The sequence below is a fragment of the Pan paniscus genome, chromosome 19, assembly GCF_029289425.2.
Source record: "Pan paniscus chromosome 19, NHGRI_mPanPan1-v2.0_pri, whole genome shotgun sequence".
NCBI classification, from domain to species: domain Eukaryota; kingdom Metazoa; phylum Chordata; class Mammalia; order Primates; family Hominidae; genus Pan; species Pan paniscus.
Genome location: NC_073268.2, coordinates 94,875,780 through 94,895,048, shown reverse-complemented (window position 1 = coordinate 94,895,048; position 19,269 = coordinate 94,875,780). Strand labels below are relative to the sequence as shown.

Genomic DNA, 19,269 nt, shown 5'->3' with positions numbered 1-19,269 from the left:
ATGAAGACCGTTCCCAGCAACCAACCCGTGGATATTCCAGAAAAGGTCAACATTACTCTAAAGGAACACACAGTTACTGGGAAGGGCCTGAGAGGAACCCTGAGGAAGGACTTTATTTATTTATTTATTTATTTATTTATTTATTTATTTTATTTTATTTTTTTGAGACAGGGTCTTGCCCTGTCGCCCAGGCTGGAGTGCAGTGGTGCGATCTTGGCTCACTGCAACCTCCACCTCCTGGGTTCAAGCAATTTTCCTGCCTCAGCCTCCCTAGTAGCTGAGACTACAGGCATGTGCCACCACGCCTGGCTAATTTTTGTATTTTTAGTAGAGACATGGTTTCACCGTGTTGGCCAGGCTGCTCTCAAACTCCTGGCCTCAAGTGATCTGCCTGCCTCTGCCTCCCAAAGTGTTGGGATTACAGGTGTGAGCCACCGCGCCCAGCCTTGAGGAGAGACTTTAATCACATCAATGTAGAACTCAGTCTCCTTGGAAAGGAAAAGAGGCTCCGGGTTGACAAACGGTGGGGAAACTGAAGGGAGCCGGCTGCCGTTGGGACTGTTCATAGTCGTGTACGGAGCATGGTCAAAGGGGTTGCCCTGGGTTCCATTACAAGATGACCTCTGTGGGTGCTCACTTCCCCAGAAACGTCGTTATCCACGAGAACGGGACTCTCGTTGAAATCTGAAACATCTTGGGTGGAAAATCCATCTGCAGGGTTCGGATGAGGCCAGGTGTTGCTTATTCAGTATCTCAAGCCCAGAATGTCGAATTAATCTTTGAAGGAAACGACATTGAGCTTGTTTCAGTCTTGTTCAAATTCAGCTGCTCTGATTCAGCAAGCAGCAATAGTTAAAAACAAGGGTATCAGAAAATGTTGGGGTGTTGTCTACGTCTCCTAAAAAGGAACAGTTCCGCAGGCTGCTGAGGAGGTTCTAAGAGTTGTCCAGCTACAGAAACACGATGTTGGATGACTCCTCAGACCTAAGTATCTGTGATATTTAGATGATTCAATAAAAGACCTATAGATTTGGAAAAAAATAAAAACAAGTCACATTGAAAATCACAAAGCATAAGCCATCTACGCCTTTTTTTTTTTTTTTTTTTGAGACAGAGTCTCGCTCTGTCACCAAGGCTGGAGTGCGGTGGCGCGATCTCGGCTCACTGCAACCTCCACCTCCCGGGTTCAAGCAATTCTCCTGCCTCAGCCTCCTGAGTAGATGGGACTACAGGCAAATGCCACCATGCCCAGCTAATTTTTGTACTCTAGTTGAGACAGGGTTTCACCATGTTAGTCAGGCTGGTCTTGAACTTCTGACCTCAAGGTGATCCGCCCGACTTGACCTCCCAAAGTGCTGGGATTAGAGGCATGAGCTACTGCACTCAGCCCATCTACACCTTTGCAGGGGATTCTGGAGAATTCCGTGTAGCAGGATGACCTATGGAGACAAACTTGCCTCTCACCCGAGGCACCACTCACCTGTCTGTAGCCTGCGTGCTTCATCTATAGTTGGGACCTCTTGCCTGTGGGGCACGTGGTCCACCCCTCCAGCCTCAGCCATCCCAATGGCCTCCTTTTCTTTCCTTTTTTTTTTTTTTTTTTTTGAGATGGAGTCTCGCTCTGTCTCACAGGCTGGAGTGCAGTGGCGCGATCTCAGCTCATTGCAACCTCCACGTGCCAGGTTCAGTGATTCTCCTCTTTATTTTCTTGAAGGTGCCAAGCTCGCTCCTGTCTCGGGCATTTTGTTCGTGTTGTTCTCTCATTCCAGAACCTCCTTCCCTTGCTCCTCTTACAGCCGGTCTCTCATCTTCCCACTTTCAACGGAGGTAGCACATCCTCGCAAGAGTTTTCTCCGATGCCCCAGGCCAAGGTATTCTCCATCACCTCATCCTGCTCTTGGCCTGGTCACTGTTGGTAATAATAATTATGCAAATGTGTTCATTTGTTCATGACCTGCGTGTTCTTAAGTCCTTTGTGGGGAGAGTCCAGGGTTGATTCACTCACCACCATGTGGAACAGAGTAAATAAGAAATATTCGCTGGATGAATCAATGTGTTTGGTGCCACAGGGCCACAGGAAGGGGTGCCAGCCCCAAGAGAACAGTGGAGGCTTTGTGTGGCAGAGGCCTGGATCCTTCTTCCCCAGGAGTCAGGGACTGGAGGCCTTTAGCAAGTGCTTCCTAGGGAAACTTCAGGTCCCTCTGGGCAGAAAGGAGCCCAGAAGGGTGGATATTTGGGGGAGATGGCTGGCACCAAGGGGGCTGGGACTGCAGGAGGCTGTGTGGGGCGGGGACTTGGAGGGAAGTGACGGAGCAAGGGGAAGGGCTGGCGAGTGTGAGCGTGAGAGTCGGTGGATTTTGAAAGTGTGTGAGTGTGGTGGGGTGTGTGAGTGTGTGTGAGGATGTGAGTAAGAGAGAATGTGTGTGTGTGTGTGTTGGGGGAATCCCTGGGACCAAACTTATTGTAGAAAGGGTGGCATCCTGCCCAGCTGCATTTAGGGGAAGGACCTCTGCCAGCCTAGGGCACATCTGGCTGAGGTGCCCCTTGAGCTTGAGAGCAGTACCAGGGGAGCGATGCAGGGAATCCGCAGACCAGAAGACCAGGGTGCACCTCCCCAAACAGCCGGCTGCCTGGAGTGGCTCTTCAGAGGCTGGGTAAACCCCTGGAGATCTGTCCTATTCAAAGGAGGCAGAGAGCCCCCAAAATGATTGAGGTTGGGAATTCCAACCACCGATGGGGTAGAGGTATTAAACTAATTTAGTTTACCAAAATGAAACGAGAAAAGGCCGGGAGGTGGGGTGCGGTGGCTCACGCCTGTAATCCTTGCACTCTGGGAGGCTGAGGGGGGCAGATCACCTGAGGCCAAGAGTTCAAGACCAAACATGGCGAAACCCCATCTCTACTAAAAATACAAAAATTAGCTGGGTGTGGTGGCGTGCACCTGCGATCCCAGCTACTCTGGAGGCGGAGACACGATAATTGCTTGAACCTGGGAGGTGGAGGTTGCAGTGAGCTGAGATTGCACCACTGCACTCCAGCCTGGGCGACAGAGTGAGACTCCACCTCAGAAAAATAAAAAACAAGAGAAAACTACAAAATATGTATCCTGACTTGTGCCAAAGCATCTCGGAGCAGCTGCTGCTCTTGCTAATGCCCTCTGTGGTCCCAACTCCTGGCCGCCACCTGCCCGGGCCTGGGCTGCCGCCTTGCACAGCCATTCTCCTGGCACGGTCAGATGTCTGAGAGTCAACACCATTTAGGAAGGATGACTTTCTCCACCCCTTCTGAGACTAGAAACAAAATGGAAGGGTCATAAGAATGGTGCCAAGCAGCCAAAAGAGCCACTTCCTTTGGGTACCAACAGGTGGCGTGGCGTCATGGTTCCTGTCTTCCCCAAGTGCCTGTGCCCAGCAGCTGCCTCTGCCTGTGCATCTTCTAGGGCGATGCTAATGGCAGATTTCCTGAGAGCCCTGTCCCATCTGCATGGATGGGAAGGACGACATACATTGCTGTTCTTCCTAAGGAAAGTGGCATCCCTCCCAAACCTGGGAACTCAGGTCTCCATGGACCGCACAGACACCTGAGAAAAGGTTTTGCATCAGAGGCTGATGGCAGAGGCTCTACCAGTCCAGCAAGTCACCTGACTGATGTGAAGGGTTCCCCTAGAGCAGGAGGGACATCTGGGCTGAAAACCCTCATGTGAAAAGGCCTGGGTCCCCCAGGCACTCGGCACCTATGAAATGCAACCCCAGAGGGTGGAAAAGCAAGTCCACGATTGCACTCCCCTACCAGGCTAGGGAGAAATGCTCCTATTGCAGTTCAGGGGCAACACACCCACCCCCGCAGACTTGAGGGTGGCTGCAACTGTCAGCCACACCCAAAGAATGCAGGGCAGGCTCACTGTGGATAAATGTTTATGAAAGAACCACATGGAAATTGAAATATTTGAGATGAGACTGAATGATCTCTAAATCCTAAAAGAGAAAACTAGAGAAACATTAAAGATGAAAGAATAAAATATTCTGTTATAGAAAGCTGTAACCAAAACGGATTACATTAGAACTTACCTCAAGAAAAAGGTGCATTAACAGAATAGTTGTATTGTCACCCAAAAATTACCTGGTCAGCTCCCTGCCTGGGAGGTCAAGGTAAGATGGACTTAATTTCCTCTCCTGGTTTCACAGCCTGTAGAAGATGGCTGAAGATTTGGGCTAATTTCGGGAGAGACCTACGTTGCATTTCTTTTTTTTTTTTAGACCAAGTCTTGCTCTGTTGTTCAGGCTGCTGGAGTGCAATGGCACGATCTCAGCTCATTGCAACCTCCCCCTCCCAGGTACAAGCGATTCTCCCGTCTCAGCCTCCCTGGTAGCTCGGATTACAGGCGTGCACCACCATACCCAGCTAATTTTTGTATTTTTAGTAGAGACAGGTTTTCACCATGTTGGCCAGGCTGGTCTGGAATTCCTGACCTCAAGCGATCTGCCTGCCTCGGCCTCCCAAAGTGCTAGGATTACAGGCGTGAGCCACTGTGCCCAGCCTTTTTTTTTTCTTTTCTTTTGAGACGGAGTCTCACTCTGTCGCCCAGGCTGGAGTGCAGTGGCGACATCTCAGCTCGCTGCAACCTCCGCCTCCTAGGTTCAAGGGATTCTCGCGCCTCAGCCTCCTGAATAGCTGGGATTACAGGCGCCCACCACCACACCCAGCTAATTTTTGTATTTTTAGTAGAGCCGGGGTTTCACCATGTTGGCCATGCTGGTCTCGAACTCCTGACCTCAGCTGATCCGCCCACCTTGGCCTCCCAGTGTTGGGATTACAGGCGTAAGCCACCGCGCCCAGCCCAAGGATTCTTACAGATAGGGCATAGTCTCAGCATCAGACTAATATGGTTATCTTGTTTGCTTTTTTCAAAAAACACCAGCGCCCAGGTAATACACACAAGGTGAATTTTGTTCCAAGTACATCTAGCCTCTCTCCCCATCTCCAGTCCCTGCTTTAGGATCCGTGGGGAGGGCATGGAAATTCGTTTTGGGTTGTTTACCTGTGACTTCACCCTACTCATCATTCCTACTTATATCAAAAAAGACACAGCAGATACGACTGTGTTTGCAAAGTTCTGCCTTTTGGATAAAGTAGTTTATGCCCATCCTGTGCTTCTTTGAGTTTCTGAGGTCAGGCCAGGAACCAACACTGTCAACCTGCCCAGGGGAATGGGGAGGAAGCCAGCGAAGTTGCCTCAGATCAAGAGGATTTTTAAAAATACTGCAAAAGAAATACGTGCTCACAAATACTCAGCTAAAACCTTCGCAGAGCTGTCAGAGGACAAAGCTTTTGGAGGGAGTGGGTGGAGCTAGAGATTGCACAGCCGCCACCAGATTACAAAGGTCAAATCTCACACTCTCAGATCCCTAATTCCGAAGAGCCATTTCCTCGGCAGCCCCAGGCTTTGGCCGATCGCTCCCAGATCCCTCCCTCCCCAAACTGCAGGTACTCCGTGGGTGGGAGTCACGGATGGCCCCAAGAGCCCGGGACGTTAAGGCCGAGCGCCCGCGCCTCCGCTTCTCCACAGCCACCTGACGGCCAGGGGCAGGTGGGAGCCCAGCCTTCTCCCTGCCCGGGAGACAGCGCGGGAGCGCTGTTGCAGGGGTGGGCAAAGTCCCTCGAGTCCCCGTTCTGGGGCGGGGGCGCGCGCCACTGTCACACTTCAGGCGTCCGCAACGCCGCCAGGTGCGCTCGGCCGACCCGGAAGTAGCGGCACCTCTAGTGCGCTGCGGAGACGTCACCCGGCCGCGGCACAGGGGCGGGAGCGCCTGTGGCTCTGCGCACTGGCGTCATCACGTAGGCTGGCGGGATCCCGTGATGGGGAGGTGGCGTAGCGACACGGAAGCGGCGGTGGGCGGGGACAGGGCGTTAGCGGAATCTAGCCCCGCCTCTTAAAGCCTCCCAACCCTTTCGGAGTTAGCGCAGCGCGAACGCTGGGTGCGGCGCCTTTAAGCGTCGCGGTGACACGTGTGTGAGGCCGCCGGAGGCCCGGATGGTGCGCGTGCTGGGCCGCGGGCCGAAGGAGTCGCCAGGGCTGCGTAGGCTTGTGGCGCGCCCGCGGAGAGGCCGGGGTAGGCTGGGGTCGGGTCGGGGCGGTGCGCAGGCCTAGGGACGAGATCGGGGCGGGGGTTCCGCGAGGCCTGGGGCGCGGGAAGGGCTGGCGGGCGCAGCCGGGACGCTCAGGGAGAACGTGGGCGCGGGTCCGCGCAGGGCTTCGGCAGTCCCCGAGGAGGACCCGGGATGCTCCGCCCGCTCGCGAGCTCGCTTCTCCAGAGCCCGGGTATTCCCGAGGAGGGTCCGGGGCCGGGCTGTCCTCGCCGGTCTCCGCCGTCCCCCGGGCTCCGGGCCGGTGATGGGGGCCGCCGGGGCCCGCTGTCTGTGCAGGATTCAGGTCAACTTCGGAGAGGTTGAAGTCGGAATCAGGGCGAGGGCGTCGCGTGCGGCCGCAGAGCTCAGCGGGGCGGGTGCGGCCCCGGGGCGGGCACCTTCCTCGTGGTTGCGGAGGAGGCCATGGTGCCCGGGGCGGGGTGCGGTTCCGATGCTGCTGCTTCTGGTGGGTGGCGTGGGGGTCCTGGGCCTGAGGCTGGAGTGGCGGCCGCCAAACCCAGACACACGAGAGGGGAGACTCCGCGCGCCCCCGTTTACGTAACGCTCGCTACGGAACCAGGCTCCGGGAGAGGTGCTCAGGTCGCTGTGTCCGCGGCCGGGCTCGGGGCAGGCGCTGCGGAGTCGCCCGGGAGGCCCCTGGAGCGCGGCGCTGGGCCCCGGGAGGCCGCTGCTTCCGTGGGCTCCTCTCCCTAGCACGTGGTTGACCCTGCGAGCGTCCGTTGCAGTTCATCCTGGAAAAGTGACTTTAGAAGGAGGAGGGAGCCGGAATGAGCCTAAATGGTGCTGGCTGGGGTTCGCGCAGGTGGAAATGTGGATGAGGCCTGTGCTGTCCTTGGACAAGAGAGAGCATCCTTCCTGAGTTGGGTAGAGTGTGGATGGTGTGTGCGTCGGAGGGATTGCTGGTGATTACAGGAACACTTGTCTCGGGCTCCTACACGTCAGAGAGCGAGCGAGCGTTGTTTAGGTTATTGCTTAATGTTTTAGGTGGAATTGGTGAAGTAGAGATTGACCTGTCCCACTTGAAAAATTGTGTCCAAAATCTCTGCATCTACATTAAGGAGTGGGTTAAGTTCAAAGTTACTTATCTCGAGTGAAATTGGGTTACATCTCCCAAGTTTCGTTTATCCCCTCCCTAAGTGGTTCTCAAGCGTTGGTTGTGCATGACAGAGTTCTCACCTTCCAGGGTAGATGTGAGTCCTGACCGAAAGCAGTGATATTGTGGGGAGTTTTTAATACGACTGGATGTCTTCACTTTGTAGATGGCTTTTATTCTGAGATCATTTCCTTACACATTTTTCGGGAGTTGGTATGCTTTTATTTATGGATGAAGTCATAGGTCTGAGATTTGCTGTAGAATTACCTGGGGATGGGAGGTGACTCAGGATGGGTCAGACGTAGTTACTGAGGCTGAATAAGGGGGGCTCATGTGCTCCCTGTGCGGTTCTCCATCTGTGTGTTTGAATGTTTTCACTGTAAACTGTTTTTACGAACCTTAATTTTATGTAATCATAGTGATCGTAGATGGTAATGAAAGAGAAAATCCACACTTAGCAAAGCAAAATTTTGGCAACTCCTATTACTCCCTGAGGTTTGTTGTTGTTGTTATTGAAGTTTTACTGGTTCATTAAATCCAAAACTTGGGGATTTATTACCTCTTACTCTTTGGAAATAAGATTAGACTGGAGCTGACTGGCAGGTGTTGGGGAGGTTTTCCTTCTCTGGGCTTGTCTGGGGTCAAGGTTAAGGTGTTCATATCGTGTGCATTACAACAACTGGTGATGAGGTAGTACGGTCCACCCGCCTCATCCTGAGTGCACGCGTGGATGCTCCTTGGACGGCTTTTTCGTGGTAGAGGGTTGCCGGTGCGCGCCGCATCCCTGGGAAGTAGCTGAAGAGAAGGCACAGGAAGAGTCGCCTCCACTGATGGTCTCCCTGTCCCTCCCACAGGCTCTGACGCCCGCTCTGTGGCTTCGGTGTTTGAACAGGCCACAGCCCAGGAGCGCTTACATTCAGGAGCTCCGGTAGCACCTGCCCAGCCAAACTCAGCCCTCCGTTAAGATCCTGGTTCCATGCCGCAGTAGGACAGCAGGCCCAAGTCTGCACATCCCAGGTGAGTCTGCGAGGCTTCTGTGTATTTTTTGATTCCGTTGAATTGTCTGCATGTGACACAGCAGTGATTGTTCAGTTGGTGAGAAGTCTTTGATAATTCTCATGAGAAAAGGCTCTTTTATTTTCTCAAATCAGACAACTTATAATGCTTTTTTTTAAATAAGTTTCTGAAATTTCTTTACAGAAGTTTTTTTTGTTTTTTTGTGTTTTTTTTTTGAGACCAAGCCTTGCTCTGTTGCCCAGGCTGGAGTGCAGTGGCGTGATCTCGGCTCACTCCAACCTCTGCCTCCCGTGTTCAAGCAATTCTCTGCCTCAGCCTCCTGCGTAGCTGGGATTACAGGCGCCTGCCACCATGCCTGGCTAATTTTTTTGTATTTTTAGTAGAGAAACATCTTCGCCAGGCTGGTCTTGAATTCCTGACCTCCTGATCCACCCGTCTCGGCCTCCCAAGTGCTGGGATTACAGGCGTGAGCCACGATTTTTTTTGTTTTAAAGATGGGGTCTCATGATGTTGCCCAGGCTGGACTGCACTGGCTATTCACAGGCGTAATCATAGCTCACTGCAGCCTCAGGCTCCTGCCCTCAAGTTATCCTCCCACCTCAGCCTCCCAAGCATCTGGGACGACAGGCCCAGGCCACTGCACCTGGCTTTTCTTTACAGAAGTTTTTGTAGAAAAAGATACTTGATCCATGTATAGAATTAGATGATCCACAGTGATAAATTTGAATGGCTTAATATGAGGTGCTGGAGGAGGTCCTTACTTTCACTAGAGCAGAATTTTGGGGCACACTTGACTTGTTGATTCTCTGAGGGCAGGCTGGGTACTGAATACCAGAGGAAGTCATCATTTTTCTGATGTGAGTGAGCAATTTAAGGGACATATTTTTGAAATTGTGACTCAGATAGTCTGTGCTGTGTTTGGGAAGGTTAAGTTGAGAGGTGGTGGGTAGGGGAGGGCAAGTGGTGGATACAAAGGTAGCGATTGGAGAGGTGCAGGGGTCTCTTCTTGGTTACAGTTTCCATGCAGCTGCACCAACAGTATCGATCCTCTGTTAGGGACTGTAGTATGTAGCAAGCTCTAAAGCACTTCCCAAGCCTATTATTTTTGTTGCTATTTTACAGTAGAATAGGGGGTTTGGAGAAGTCATAGTAGTTGTCCCTGGGTTTCATAGCTAAGGGTGATAGAACCTCCCGGGGCCACCACATTCCAAAGCCTGTGATCTCCCCACTCTCCTGCTTTGCTTTTCTTCTTCTCTTTTGATAAGAGTCCTGGGAAGACATTTGTTTAAGTTTAGGTGTCTAATGGATACTAGTCTCTAGGCCTGCTACTTGCTTTTCTTCTCCTTCCTCACTTTTAAAAAGATAATTTGTACTCCAAGCACTGTGTAATGGAGATTAATACAAGCCACAAATATAATTTAAAATTTTATAGTAGCCACATTAAAAAGAAGCAGGTGAAATTCATTTTCATAATTTATTTAACTCAATATATATAAAATATTACCATTTCAACAGGTAACTGATCTAAAAATTACTGGGATGTTTTATATTCTCTTCTTATACTAGTGAGTATTTCTCTTCAAAATCTGGTGTGCATTTTACACTTATAGCACCTCTCAACCTGGACTAGCCTCATTTCACATGCTCAGTAGCCACGTGTGGCCTGTGGCCTTCATATTGAAGAGTGCAGGTCTGTACAGACATGCATGCTCATCTGACCTGCATGCTAATTCATTTATTGCGTGGGTGTGTGTGTGTGTGTGTGTGTGTGTGTGTCCGTGTCCGTGTGTGTATAACCAGTTTGTATGTGAGAATTAGTGTGCCCCTGTTTTGGAGCAGACATTTGGACCACGTGATGACCTTTGGAAGGAAATGGCACCAAGAATGATGTCCAGAGCCACTTGATGAGTATCTGATGAAGAGATGCACATGGCAGGGGCTGTCTGGCTGCCTCAGGGCCACTGTTGTCTGCTCAGCTCTATTTGTAGCGGCATCTTATCTTTTTGTGGGGGAAACGTGAACTAATATGTCCAAGTGATTAGTGCTGGGTCTCCCTGTTTCCTTTGTGCAGCTGATCCAGGGGATCACTGATCCAGGGGAGCTTTTGTGGAGGCTAGCATCCATAATGACCAAAGAGGAGATCTTAAGAGATGTTTTTGTCCCGGAATTTCGTTATCTATGGCTCTATGTTTCTTCTTGTCCCTACAGTGATGCACCATGCCAATAGTGGATAAGTTGAAGGAGGCCCTGAAACCCGGCCGCAAGGACTCGGCTGATGATGGAGAACTGGGGAAGCTTCTTGCCTCCTCTGCCAAGAAGGTCCTTTTACAGAAAATCGAGTTCGAGCCAGCCAGCAAGAGCTTCTCCTACCAGCTGGAGGCCTTAAAGAGCAAATATGTGTTGCTCAACCCCAAAACAGAGGGAGCTAGTCGCCACAAGAGTGGAGATGACCCACCGGCCAGGAGACAGGGTACAGATGTGCAGTGTGCTGGCAGAGAGGCCCTCACTCCGGGGTGACGAAGTGGATGGACTTAAATATTGACTAATTAGTAGGAAAAACAAGAGAATGTGGTCAAAGAGTTATGAATTTTTACATGGGGTCAGTGGATTTCAGTTATAGAAGTAATGATACCGGGTTGGTAGCAAGGAAGTCTGTGTGCTTGGTGGATCTGTGTACTTGGTGGGTCTTTGGACTTGCTGTCCCCCTATCCCAAGTATAATACAGTCGAAAGTCAGGCTTGGAACTAAGAAAGAGAAATGGGGTGGGCTGCATGTGGGCACAGTGTGGTGCAGAGTGCCAGGCCTGGCTCCTTCCGCCACTCAGTCTTTGAGCTGTGTCCTCCATCTATAGAGGGGCCCTTGGATTCTTTAGCCAAGCAGCCTAGGAGGTCCGTGGGATGGCTGGGTTTACTCCTGAGCTTTCCAGGAATGTCCCGTAAACCAGAACACCAGTTCTTCTCTGGTGCCATGTTCCGAGTCACTGCATGCTAAGTGTATGCTTCAGGAGTTTGTTTTTGTGGACGACCTGTGTGTGGACTTACGTCTTCCTCTTTTCTTCCCTTGTCCCTTTCTTCCTCAGGCAGTGAGCACACGTGTGAGAGCTGTGGTGACGGAGTCCCAGCCCCGCAGAAAGTGCTCTTCCCCACGGAGCGACTGTCTCTGAGGTGGGAGCGGGTCTTCCGTGTGGGCGCAGGACTCCACAACCTTGGCAACACCTGCTTTCTCAATGCCACCATCCAGTGCTTGACCTACACACCACCTCTAGCCAACTACCTGCTCTCCAAGGAGCATGCTCGCAGCTGTGAGTGTGGGTTTGCAGCAGTGGGGTGGCTGTGGGTCCTCTGGATTAGATAAGCCCATGCACTTGTGGCACTGCTGCTCTCAGTCTGGGTCAAATTTAGGAGGGTAGTTCATAATGTATAGTAACTGATGAAACCTAATTGAATCATGCCTGCTGCAGAATGGGCCATGAAGGTGAATCGGTCAGGTGGGGATGTGTTTGCCAAGCTTTTCTGTAAATAATTACCCAGACAGAAATGTTTTCAAAAGATACTTCCAAAGTATATATACACAATTATTATTTTTTTAGAGACAGTATCTTGCTCTGACACCCAGGCTGGAATGCAGTGGCTCCATCACAACTCTTTGTAGTCTTGAACTCCTGGGCTCACGTGATCCTCCCATCTCAGCCTCCCAAAGTGCTGGGATTATAAGTGTGAGCCACCATGCCTGGCCCAGTTGTTTTATGCATCTATTGTTGTATCAGTATATCTTATGTGTATTATAAAACATGCAGCCTGGACAGCACAGCAAGATCCCATCGCTACAAAAACAAATCAAGGCCGGGCACGGTGGCTCACACCTGTGGGAGGCAGAAGTGGGCAGATCACTTGAGGTCAGGAGTTCGAGACCAGCCTGGCCAACATGGCGAAACCCGGTTTCTACTAAAAATATAAAAATTAGGCGTGATGGGGTGCACCTGTAATCCCAACTACTCGGGAGGCTGAAGCAGGAGAATTGCTTGAACCCAGAAGGCAGAGGTTGCAGTGAGCTGACCAAGATCGTGCCACTGCACTCCAGCCTGGGTGACAGAGCAAGACTCCATCTCACACACACAAAAAACAAATCGAAACAATTAGCTGGATGTGGTGGTGTGCTCTATTTGATTAAAATAGAGGTGAAATAAGATATAACTTACCAAAACTGAAAGAAATAGAAAGTGAAGAGTCTTTTAACTATTAAAGAAATTAAAGCAGTGGTTAAAAATCTTCCCATGAAAAACCCCAAGCAGAGACAATGTTATTTCTGTGTAACTTTTTTTTTTTTTTTTTTTGAGACTGACTCTGTTGCCTAGGCTGGAGTACGGTGGTGTGATCTCAGCTCACTGCAACCTCCGCCTCCTGGGTGCAAGCAATTCTCCTGTCTCAGCCTCCCAAATAGCTGGGACTATAGACGCACGCCACCAGGCCTGGCTAATTTTTGTATTTTTAGTAGAGATGGGGTTTTACCATACTGGTCAGGCTGGTCTTGAACTCCTGACCTCAGGTGTTCCAACCGCCTTGGCCTCCTAAAGTGCTGGGATTACAGGTGTGAGCCACTGTGCCCAGCCAATTTCTATGTAACTTTTAAGAAACAATTCCAATCCTTTACACGTTCTTCCAAAGAATAGAGAAGGAGAGAATCCTTCCCAGCTCATTCTATAAAGTTCCTATAACTCGGATAACAATAATAAGGAAAATGCAAGAAAGAATATGGATAACCACAACTTCTTCACGAACACAGATAAAAAAATTGTAGGAAAATACTACCAAATGACACAGTTTCTAAAAAACTGTAAGCAACTTATGTTTATCCTAGGAATGCAGGATGTTTTCATTGCAGAAAATCTCTAAGTAGAATTCTGGAGGGAGCAGAGCAGTTGAAAACACAGCTCAGGAGCCTGGCCTGTAGGGTTTGCTTCCCAGTTTGCCCCTTAGTAACTGTGAGTTTTTGAGAATGTCCCTGGTCTATGGAAGAATGAGACTGTCTTCCTTACAGAGTTGTGTGAGGCTCCAATAAATTCTGAGTGAGTCAAGTGCCTGGAGTAGCAGCCTGCAAACAGGGAGTGCTATAGAAGTGACTGCTACTGGCTGGGCACGGTGGCTCACACCTGTAATCCCAGCTACTTGGGAGGCTGAGGCAGGAGAATCGCTTGAACCTGGGAGGCAGAGGTTGCATTGAGCTGAGATCACACCACTGCACTTTAGCCTGGGCAACAGAACAAGATTCCGTCTCAAAAAAACAAATAAAAGAACACAAGATGGCCATGCAGTGGGAAGTGTTTGTAAACATCTTGCTAATTGTGATGGCTTCATAGCAGCAAAGGTTAATTATCAAGGCATAGTTGTTGAGATGAAGCAGCACATGGTTTGGGGGCGTTTTTTGGAGATGGAGTCTCGCTCTGTCACCCAGGCTGGAGTGCAGTGGTGCAATCTCGGCTCACTGCAACCCCCGTCTCCTATGTTCAAGAGAGTCTCCTGCCTCAGCCTCCCAAGTAGCTGGGACTGCAGGCGCCCGCCACCACGCCTGGCTAGTTTTGTATTTTTAGTAGAGATGAAGTTTCACCATGTTGACCAGGCTGGTCTTGAACTCTCGACCTCAGGTGATCTGCCTGCCTCTGCCTCCGAAAGTGCTGAGATTACAGGCATGAGCCACCGTGCCCTGCAGAAGCACATTGTTGAGATGGCTAATTGTAGCCCCTATTTCCAGTGGTGACCTTGGTAATTTTGAGGTGGTTCTGGGTGGACTTTCAGTAAGATTTGACTAGATGGCCGTTGTTTTCGTCTCATGGTTTTGGCAGTAAGACTCTGCTATCCCAGGCCTGTCAGGGCTCTTCCGCTGTAGAGCTGCCTTCCATTCTTGGTTTCTCTGCAGGATCTTTTTGAGCCATTTGCCAACTTTGTGAGGATTAATTTAGTTAAAACTAGATAACATCTGTAAATCCCCATAACCTGGCACAGGTAAGCTGCAGTTTGTTGCAGCATGTCAGCAGCAAGCGTGTGAGTAAGGCAGCCATGGCCATCCCTTCAAGGAGAACGCCTGGTCTTCCTTCCGATACCGGTCCCATGGGCCAGTATCACTGTGAAATATTAGTGCATCTTACTACCTTGGAACATATGAAGAGACGTTGTGGCCTTTTTTTCCTGCACCCCACTGGATCCTGAGTGACCCCTAAGTGGGCTTTGGCTGTGGTCTCCCCCTCCTAGCACATGGCATTTGAAGAGTTGAGGATCCTAAGGGGTGTTTGTTCTGACGAGGGTCCACTGTGCACGTGGCACGGAGCAGCAGCTCCTGCCGTAGGCTGGACTGTCTCTGGCGCTAATATTTAGCTAGAAGAGAAACACTGTGTAAATAGTCTAGGAGGAACGCAGTTCAGTCCTGTCCTTTTGTTTCCCAGATCTCTCTATGTCCGTGTAGTCATAGATTGACTTTTGAGTTATATTTTCCTAAATTACACGAACAAATATTTGTCCATGTGCCACTTAAATTAATCTCATATATTGCTGGAGAACCTGGCTTAGATTGTTATTTACCCTGTTAAGAGTGATATTTTATTAGGCTGAAAGAAGCTTTTTTTTTTTTTTTTTTTTTTGAGACAAGGTCTCACTCTGTCACGCAGGCTGGAGTCCAGTGGTGTAATCATAGCTGACTGCAACCTCCACCTCCCAAGCAATCCTCCCACCTTAGCCTCCCAAGTAGCTGGCACTATAGACTCATAGCACCACGCCCAGCTAATTTTTTTTTTGTATTCTTTGGGTAGAGATTTGGTTAGGCAGTGTTGCCCAGGCTGGTCTCAAACACCTGGGCTCAGCGATCCTCCTGCATCAGCCTCCCAAAATGTTCGGATTATAGGTGAGCCACCATGCCCAACCAGCAGCGTTTTATATATAGTGATTAGAGGCTTAATTTCTACACAATTTTTTGAGACAGAGTCTCTGTTGCTTATGCTGGAGTGCAGTTGCCACAGTCTCGGCTCACTGCAACCCCCACCTCCCAGGTTCAAGCGATTCTCTTCCCTTATCCTCCCAAGTAGCTGGGATTACAGGTGACTGCCACCGCACACGGCTAATGTTTGTATTTTTAGTAGAGATGGGGTCTCACCAAGTGGCCAGGCTGGTCTTGAACTCTTGACCTCACGTGTTCCACCCGCCTCACCCTCCCAAAGTGCTGAAATTACAGGTGTGGGCCCCCATGGCCATTTTCTTTTGTAGTAAAACTGTATCTTACCTGAAGTTAGGTTTTGGAAAAAAAAGAGCTCTTCAATATTTATGTTGTCCTTTTTTTTTTTTTTTCTTTTTTGAGATGGAGTTTCACTCTGTCGCCCAGGCCGGAGTGCAGTGGTGTGATCTTGGCTCACTGCAACCTCCGCCTCCCAGGTTCAAGCGATTCTCCTGGCTCAGCCTCCCGAGTAGCTGGGACTATAGGCACGTGCCACCATGCCTGGCTAATTTTTTGTATTTGTAGTAGAGACGGGGTTTCACTGTGTAAGCCAGGATGGTCTCAACCTCCTGACCTCGTGATCCACCTGCCTTGGCCTCCCAAAGTGCTGGGATTACAGGCGTGAGCCACTGCATCTGGCCTGTGTTTTCTTTTAAATGACATAATTTTTGCCTAATTTTGAGTTCACCAATCATTATTGTCATTTTAAAAATAAAAGTAATAACATGGATATAGTTAGAAAAGGCAAGCAGAAGTCTAAAATGAAAAAAACCTCCCCTTTATGTAAAGGCAATCTCATGGAGAGTTTTTTACATCTCTTCAAGAGGAATTTTGTGTAAATAATAGCATTTTAATGTCTATTTGCTAAGCAGGCTGCATGCTGTTGCATTATTGATTTTGAAGTCTAAGGAGTTGGAGATATTGCAGGGAAATGATTTGGGTTGAGTTTTGTGTTATGAGATGGATCTATTTGATAATAGATAATAGGTAATGCACTGTGTAGTAGACAACAGTATCTAGCGATTTGAAGGCGTGCTTGCCCTTTGGTCCAGAAATTTGTCTTCTGAGCGTGTGCTTTAGGGAAACTGACCCATGTGCTCAAGGAGACAGGTGCAGGATTGTTCATTGCAAAATGTCTATGATAGCAGAGAAAATGGAAAGGCTAAGTGTGTGTTAGTGGTGGATACATAAATAACAGTGGTCTCTTCATTCAGTGAAATATTCTAGCTGGAAGATTTGAAGGAACTGGAGCTATGTCTAGCAACATGGATTTTTGTAAAGCACATTGCTGAATGATACGTAACTGCATGATATGATTTATAGAAAGGAAGTTTGGAAACATGTAGCTACAGTGCCATTTATTGTTCATGGATACACATGTGTGTGATAATACATGAATGAGAACGATCATTGCCTAATTCAGGATAGTGGTGACTTTGAATGAAGGAACATGGAAAATGGGGTTGAGAGAGATTGAGGGGAGTTCGGCGATCACAGCAGTGTTTATTTACATCATAATTTGAAAGGTAAAAATGTACCACTGTTGGGGCTGGGCTCGATGGCTCACGCCTGTAATCCCAGCACTTTGGGAGGCTGAGGCAGGTGGATCACAAGGTCAGGAGTTCGAGACCAGCCTGGCCAGCATGGTGAAACTCTGTCTCTACTAAAATACAAAAAATTAGCCTGGCATGGTGGCACGAGCCTGTAGTCCCAGCCACTTGGGAGGCTGAGGCAGGAGAATTGCTTAAACCCGGCAGGCGGAGGTTGCAGTGAGCCAAGATTGTGCCACTGCACTCCAGCCTGGGTGACAGTGAGACTCTGTCTCAAAAAAAAAGGACCACTGTCTAGCCTAATGCCTAGTGAGACGTTTTATGTAGAGCAGGGGTGGGCAGACTCATCTGGCCTGCTCTCTGTGTGTGTAAATAAAGTTTTATTAAACACGTTCATACCCCATTGTTCATATATTGTCTATGGCTGCCTCCTCTACAATACAGGAGCATAGTTGTGACTAGACTGTATAGCCCTCAGATAGGAAAGGATTTGCTATCTGGATCTTCCCAGAAAACATTTTCAACCCCAGATGTATCCTAGCGAGGTGTTTACTAGAACCAGTGGAACAGACGGTCCCATATCTGAGGCACTATTAAGGGGCTATCAGCCCTAAAATATTTTAGCCTATTTACCATGTGATGCAGTTTAGAAATTCGAGAATACATCTTTTAAGCTTCATTTTGAAAATCTGCCTTAGTCTTTTTATAAGTAAATAATACTAGTGAAATCTGAAAAGGATCATGCACAGGTCAGCATTAACGTGGGGTGATGGTGTGAGGTTATGATGGTGAGAGTTTCAGCTTTGGATGGATCATAGCTTCCAAACGCCATCCAGCAGAGAATAACATTTCCTTGTGGTCACCCAGTCAGCAGAGGTCTGGGATCTCTGGCTCAGCCGTTCTCTCACAGCCTGGTTTGCTCTTACCTGCTTGTGTTTCTGGCTGTGTTAACGTTTGGGGTGGGGGCCTCACCGTGAGTTCTTTGAAAGCTCTTGTCTTAAAATTGCTCCTCCTTCCACGCCGGCAGGCCACCAGGGAAGCTTCTGCATGCTGTGTGTCATGCAGAACCACATTGTCCAGGCCTTCGCCAACAGCGGCAACGCCATCAAGCCCGTCTCCTTCATCCGAGACCTGAAAAGTAAGCATCAATCCATGTTAAAATTTTCGTGATTTATTTATTTTTTAATTTTTTGTAGAGACGGGGTTCTCGCTATGTTGCCCAGGCTGGTCTTAAATTCCTGGCCTTAAGCAGTCCTTCCGTTTTGGCCTGCCGAAGTGTTGGGATTACAGACACGAGCCACTGTGCCATTCTCCGTCTGTTACTGAAGGCCTGCTAAGTGCTCACCCTGTAGGAGGTGCTGGGGAGTTGGTAGAAGGGAGAGAAGAGTGAGTCATGGATGAAGTCTTGGGAATCCCTCTGTGCTAACAGCCCTGCATGTGGTGGCGCAGACTCAAGGAAGAGCAGTTTAGAGACATGTGGGCTGGGGTCAGTGGGGAAGCCTCTTAGTGGGGGCAGGTCAGGACAGGTAGCTTTTCCTTTGGGCAGGTGGAGGAGTTATTGTGTATTTGGGGCAGGCAGGTGAGCCTGAGGGAGAGCTGGGAGGAGGGATGGATGAGGAATGTACCAATTCCATTCTGAATATCAGGAATCAGTTGCCTATGCTGTAAAAAAGTCTCATTCACATTCACTTGGCAGAAAGAAGAGGCCTATTACCGGTTTTTGAAATCTGTGTAAATTGTAGCACTGTGAAATACTTACTCACCTGTGTTTTATATTGGCTTTTGGAGAGATATTCAATGGATTTTACATTCTTTTTGTTTGAGACAGGGTTTTGCTCTTACACCTAGGCTGGAGGACAGTGGTGCAATCACGGCTCGCTGCAGCCTCAAACTCTTGGACTCAAGCAGTCAGCCTTGGCCTTCTGAGTAGCTGGGATTACAGGCGCACCACACTTGACTGTTTTTGTATTGTTTGTAGAGATGGGGTCTGGCCATGTTGCCCAGGCTGGTCTCCAACTCCCAGCTCCAAGCGATCCTCCTGCCTTGGCCTTCCAAAGTGTCGGGATTACAGGCATAAGCCATTGCACCCTGCCGGATTTTACATTCTTTATTCTTTTTCTTTCTGAGATAGAGTCTTGCTCTATTGCCCAGGCTGGAGATTGCAGTGGTGAGATCATAGCTCACTGCAGCCTCAACCTCCTAGGCTCAACCCATCCTCCTGCCTCAGCCACCCAAGTAGCTGGGACTACAGGCACATGCCATCATGCCTGGCTAATTTTTTTATTTTTTATTTTTGTAGAGATGAAGTCTCCCTATGTTACCCAGGCTGCCCTCGAACTCCTGGGCTCAAGTGATCCTCCCACCCAGGCCTCCTGAAGTGTTAGAGTGACAGGTGTGAGCCACCTCACCCAGCCGGCATTTTACATTTTTGAGGGCTTGGTGTTCTTCCTTGTCTGTGAAGTAGTGAATGTTCAAGCCTGCAAT

The 19,269-nt window shown here is 49.4% G+C and overlaps 1 protein-coding gene and 1 pseudogene across 12 annotated transcripts in view; both read left to right on the top strand.

Annotated features, from left to right (window-relative positions):
* On the top strand, window positions 1–991 carry LOC100969878 (large ribosomal subunit protein uL6-like; annotated as a pseudogene).
* Window positions 992–5,956: 4,965 nt separating this feature from the next.
* USP36 (ubiquitin specific peptidase 36) overlaps window positions 5,957–19,269 on the top strand; it is a 45,196-nt gene continuing 31,883 nt past the window's right edge. For 3 of the 12 annotated variants that reach the window (XR_010110727.1, XM_034943010.3, XM_034943013.3), the window contains exons 1-5: window positions 5,957–6,110; window positions 8,095–8,257; window positions 10,466–10,727; window positions 11,337–11,558; window positions 17,813–17,923. Coding sequence is in view for 10 of the 12 variants with exons in the window: in XM_034943010.3 (XP_034798901.2) it covers window positions 10,475–10,727; window positions 11,337–11,558; window positions 17,813–17,923 (586 nt within the window). In the remaining 2 variants the exon portion in view is untranslated. Of the gene's footprint in view, window positions 6,504–7,767; window positions 8,258–10,465; window positions 10,728–11,336; window positions 11,559–17,812; window positions 17,924–19,269 lie in introns of those variants that run through there. The other 9 variants (XM_008971535.5, XM_055102276.2, XM_063599439.1 and 6 more) reach the window with 7 other exon arrangements.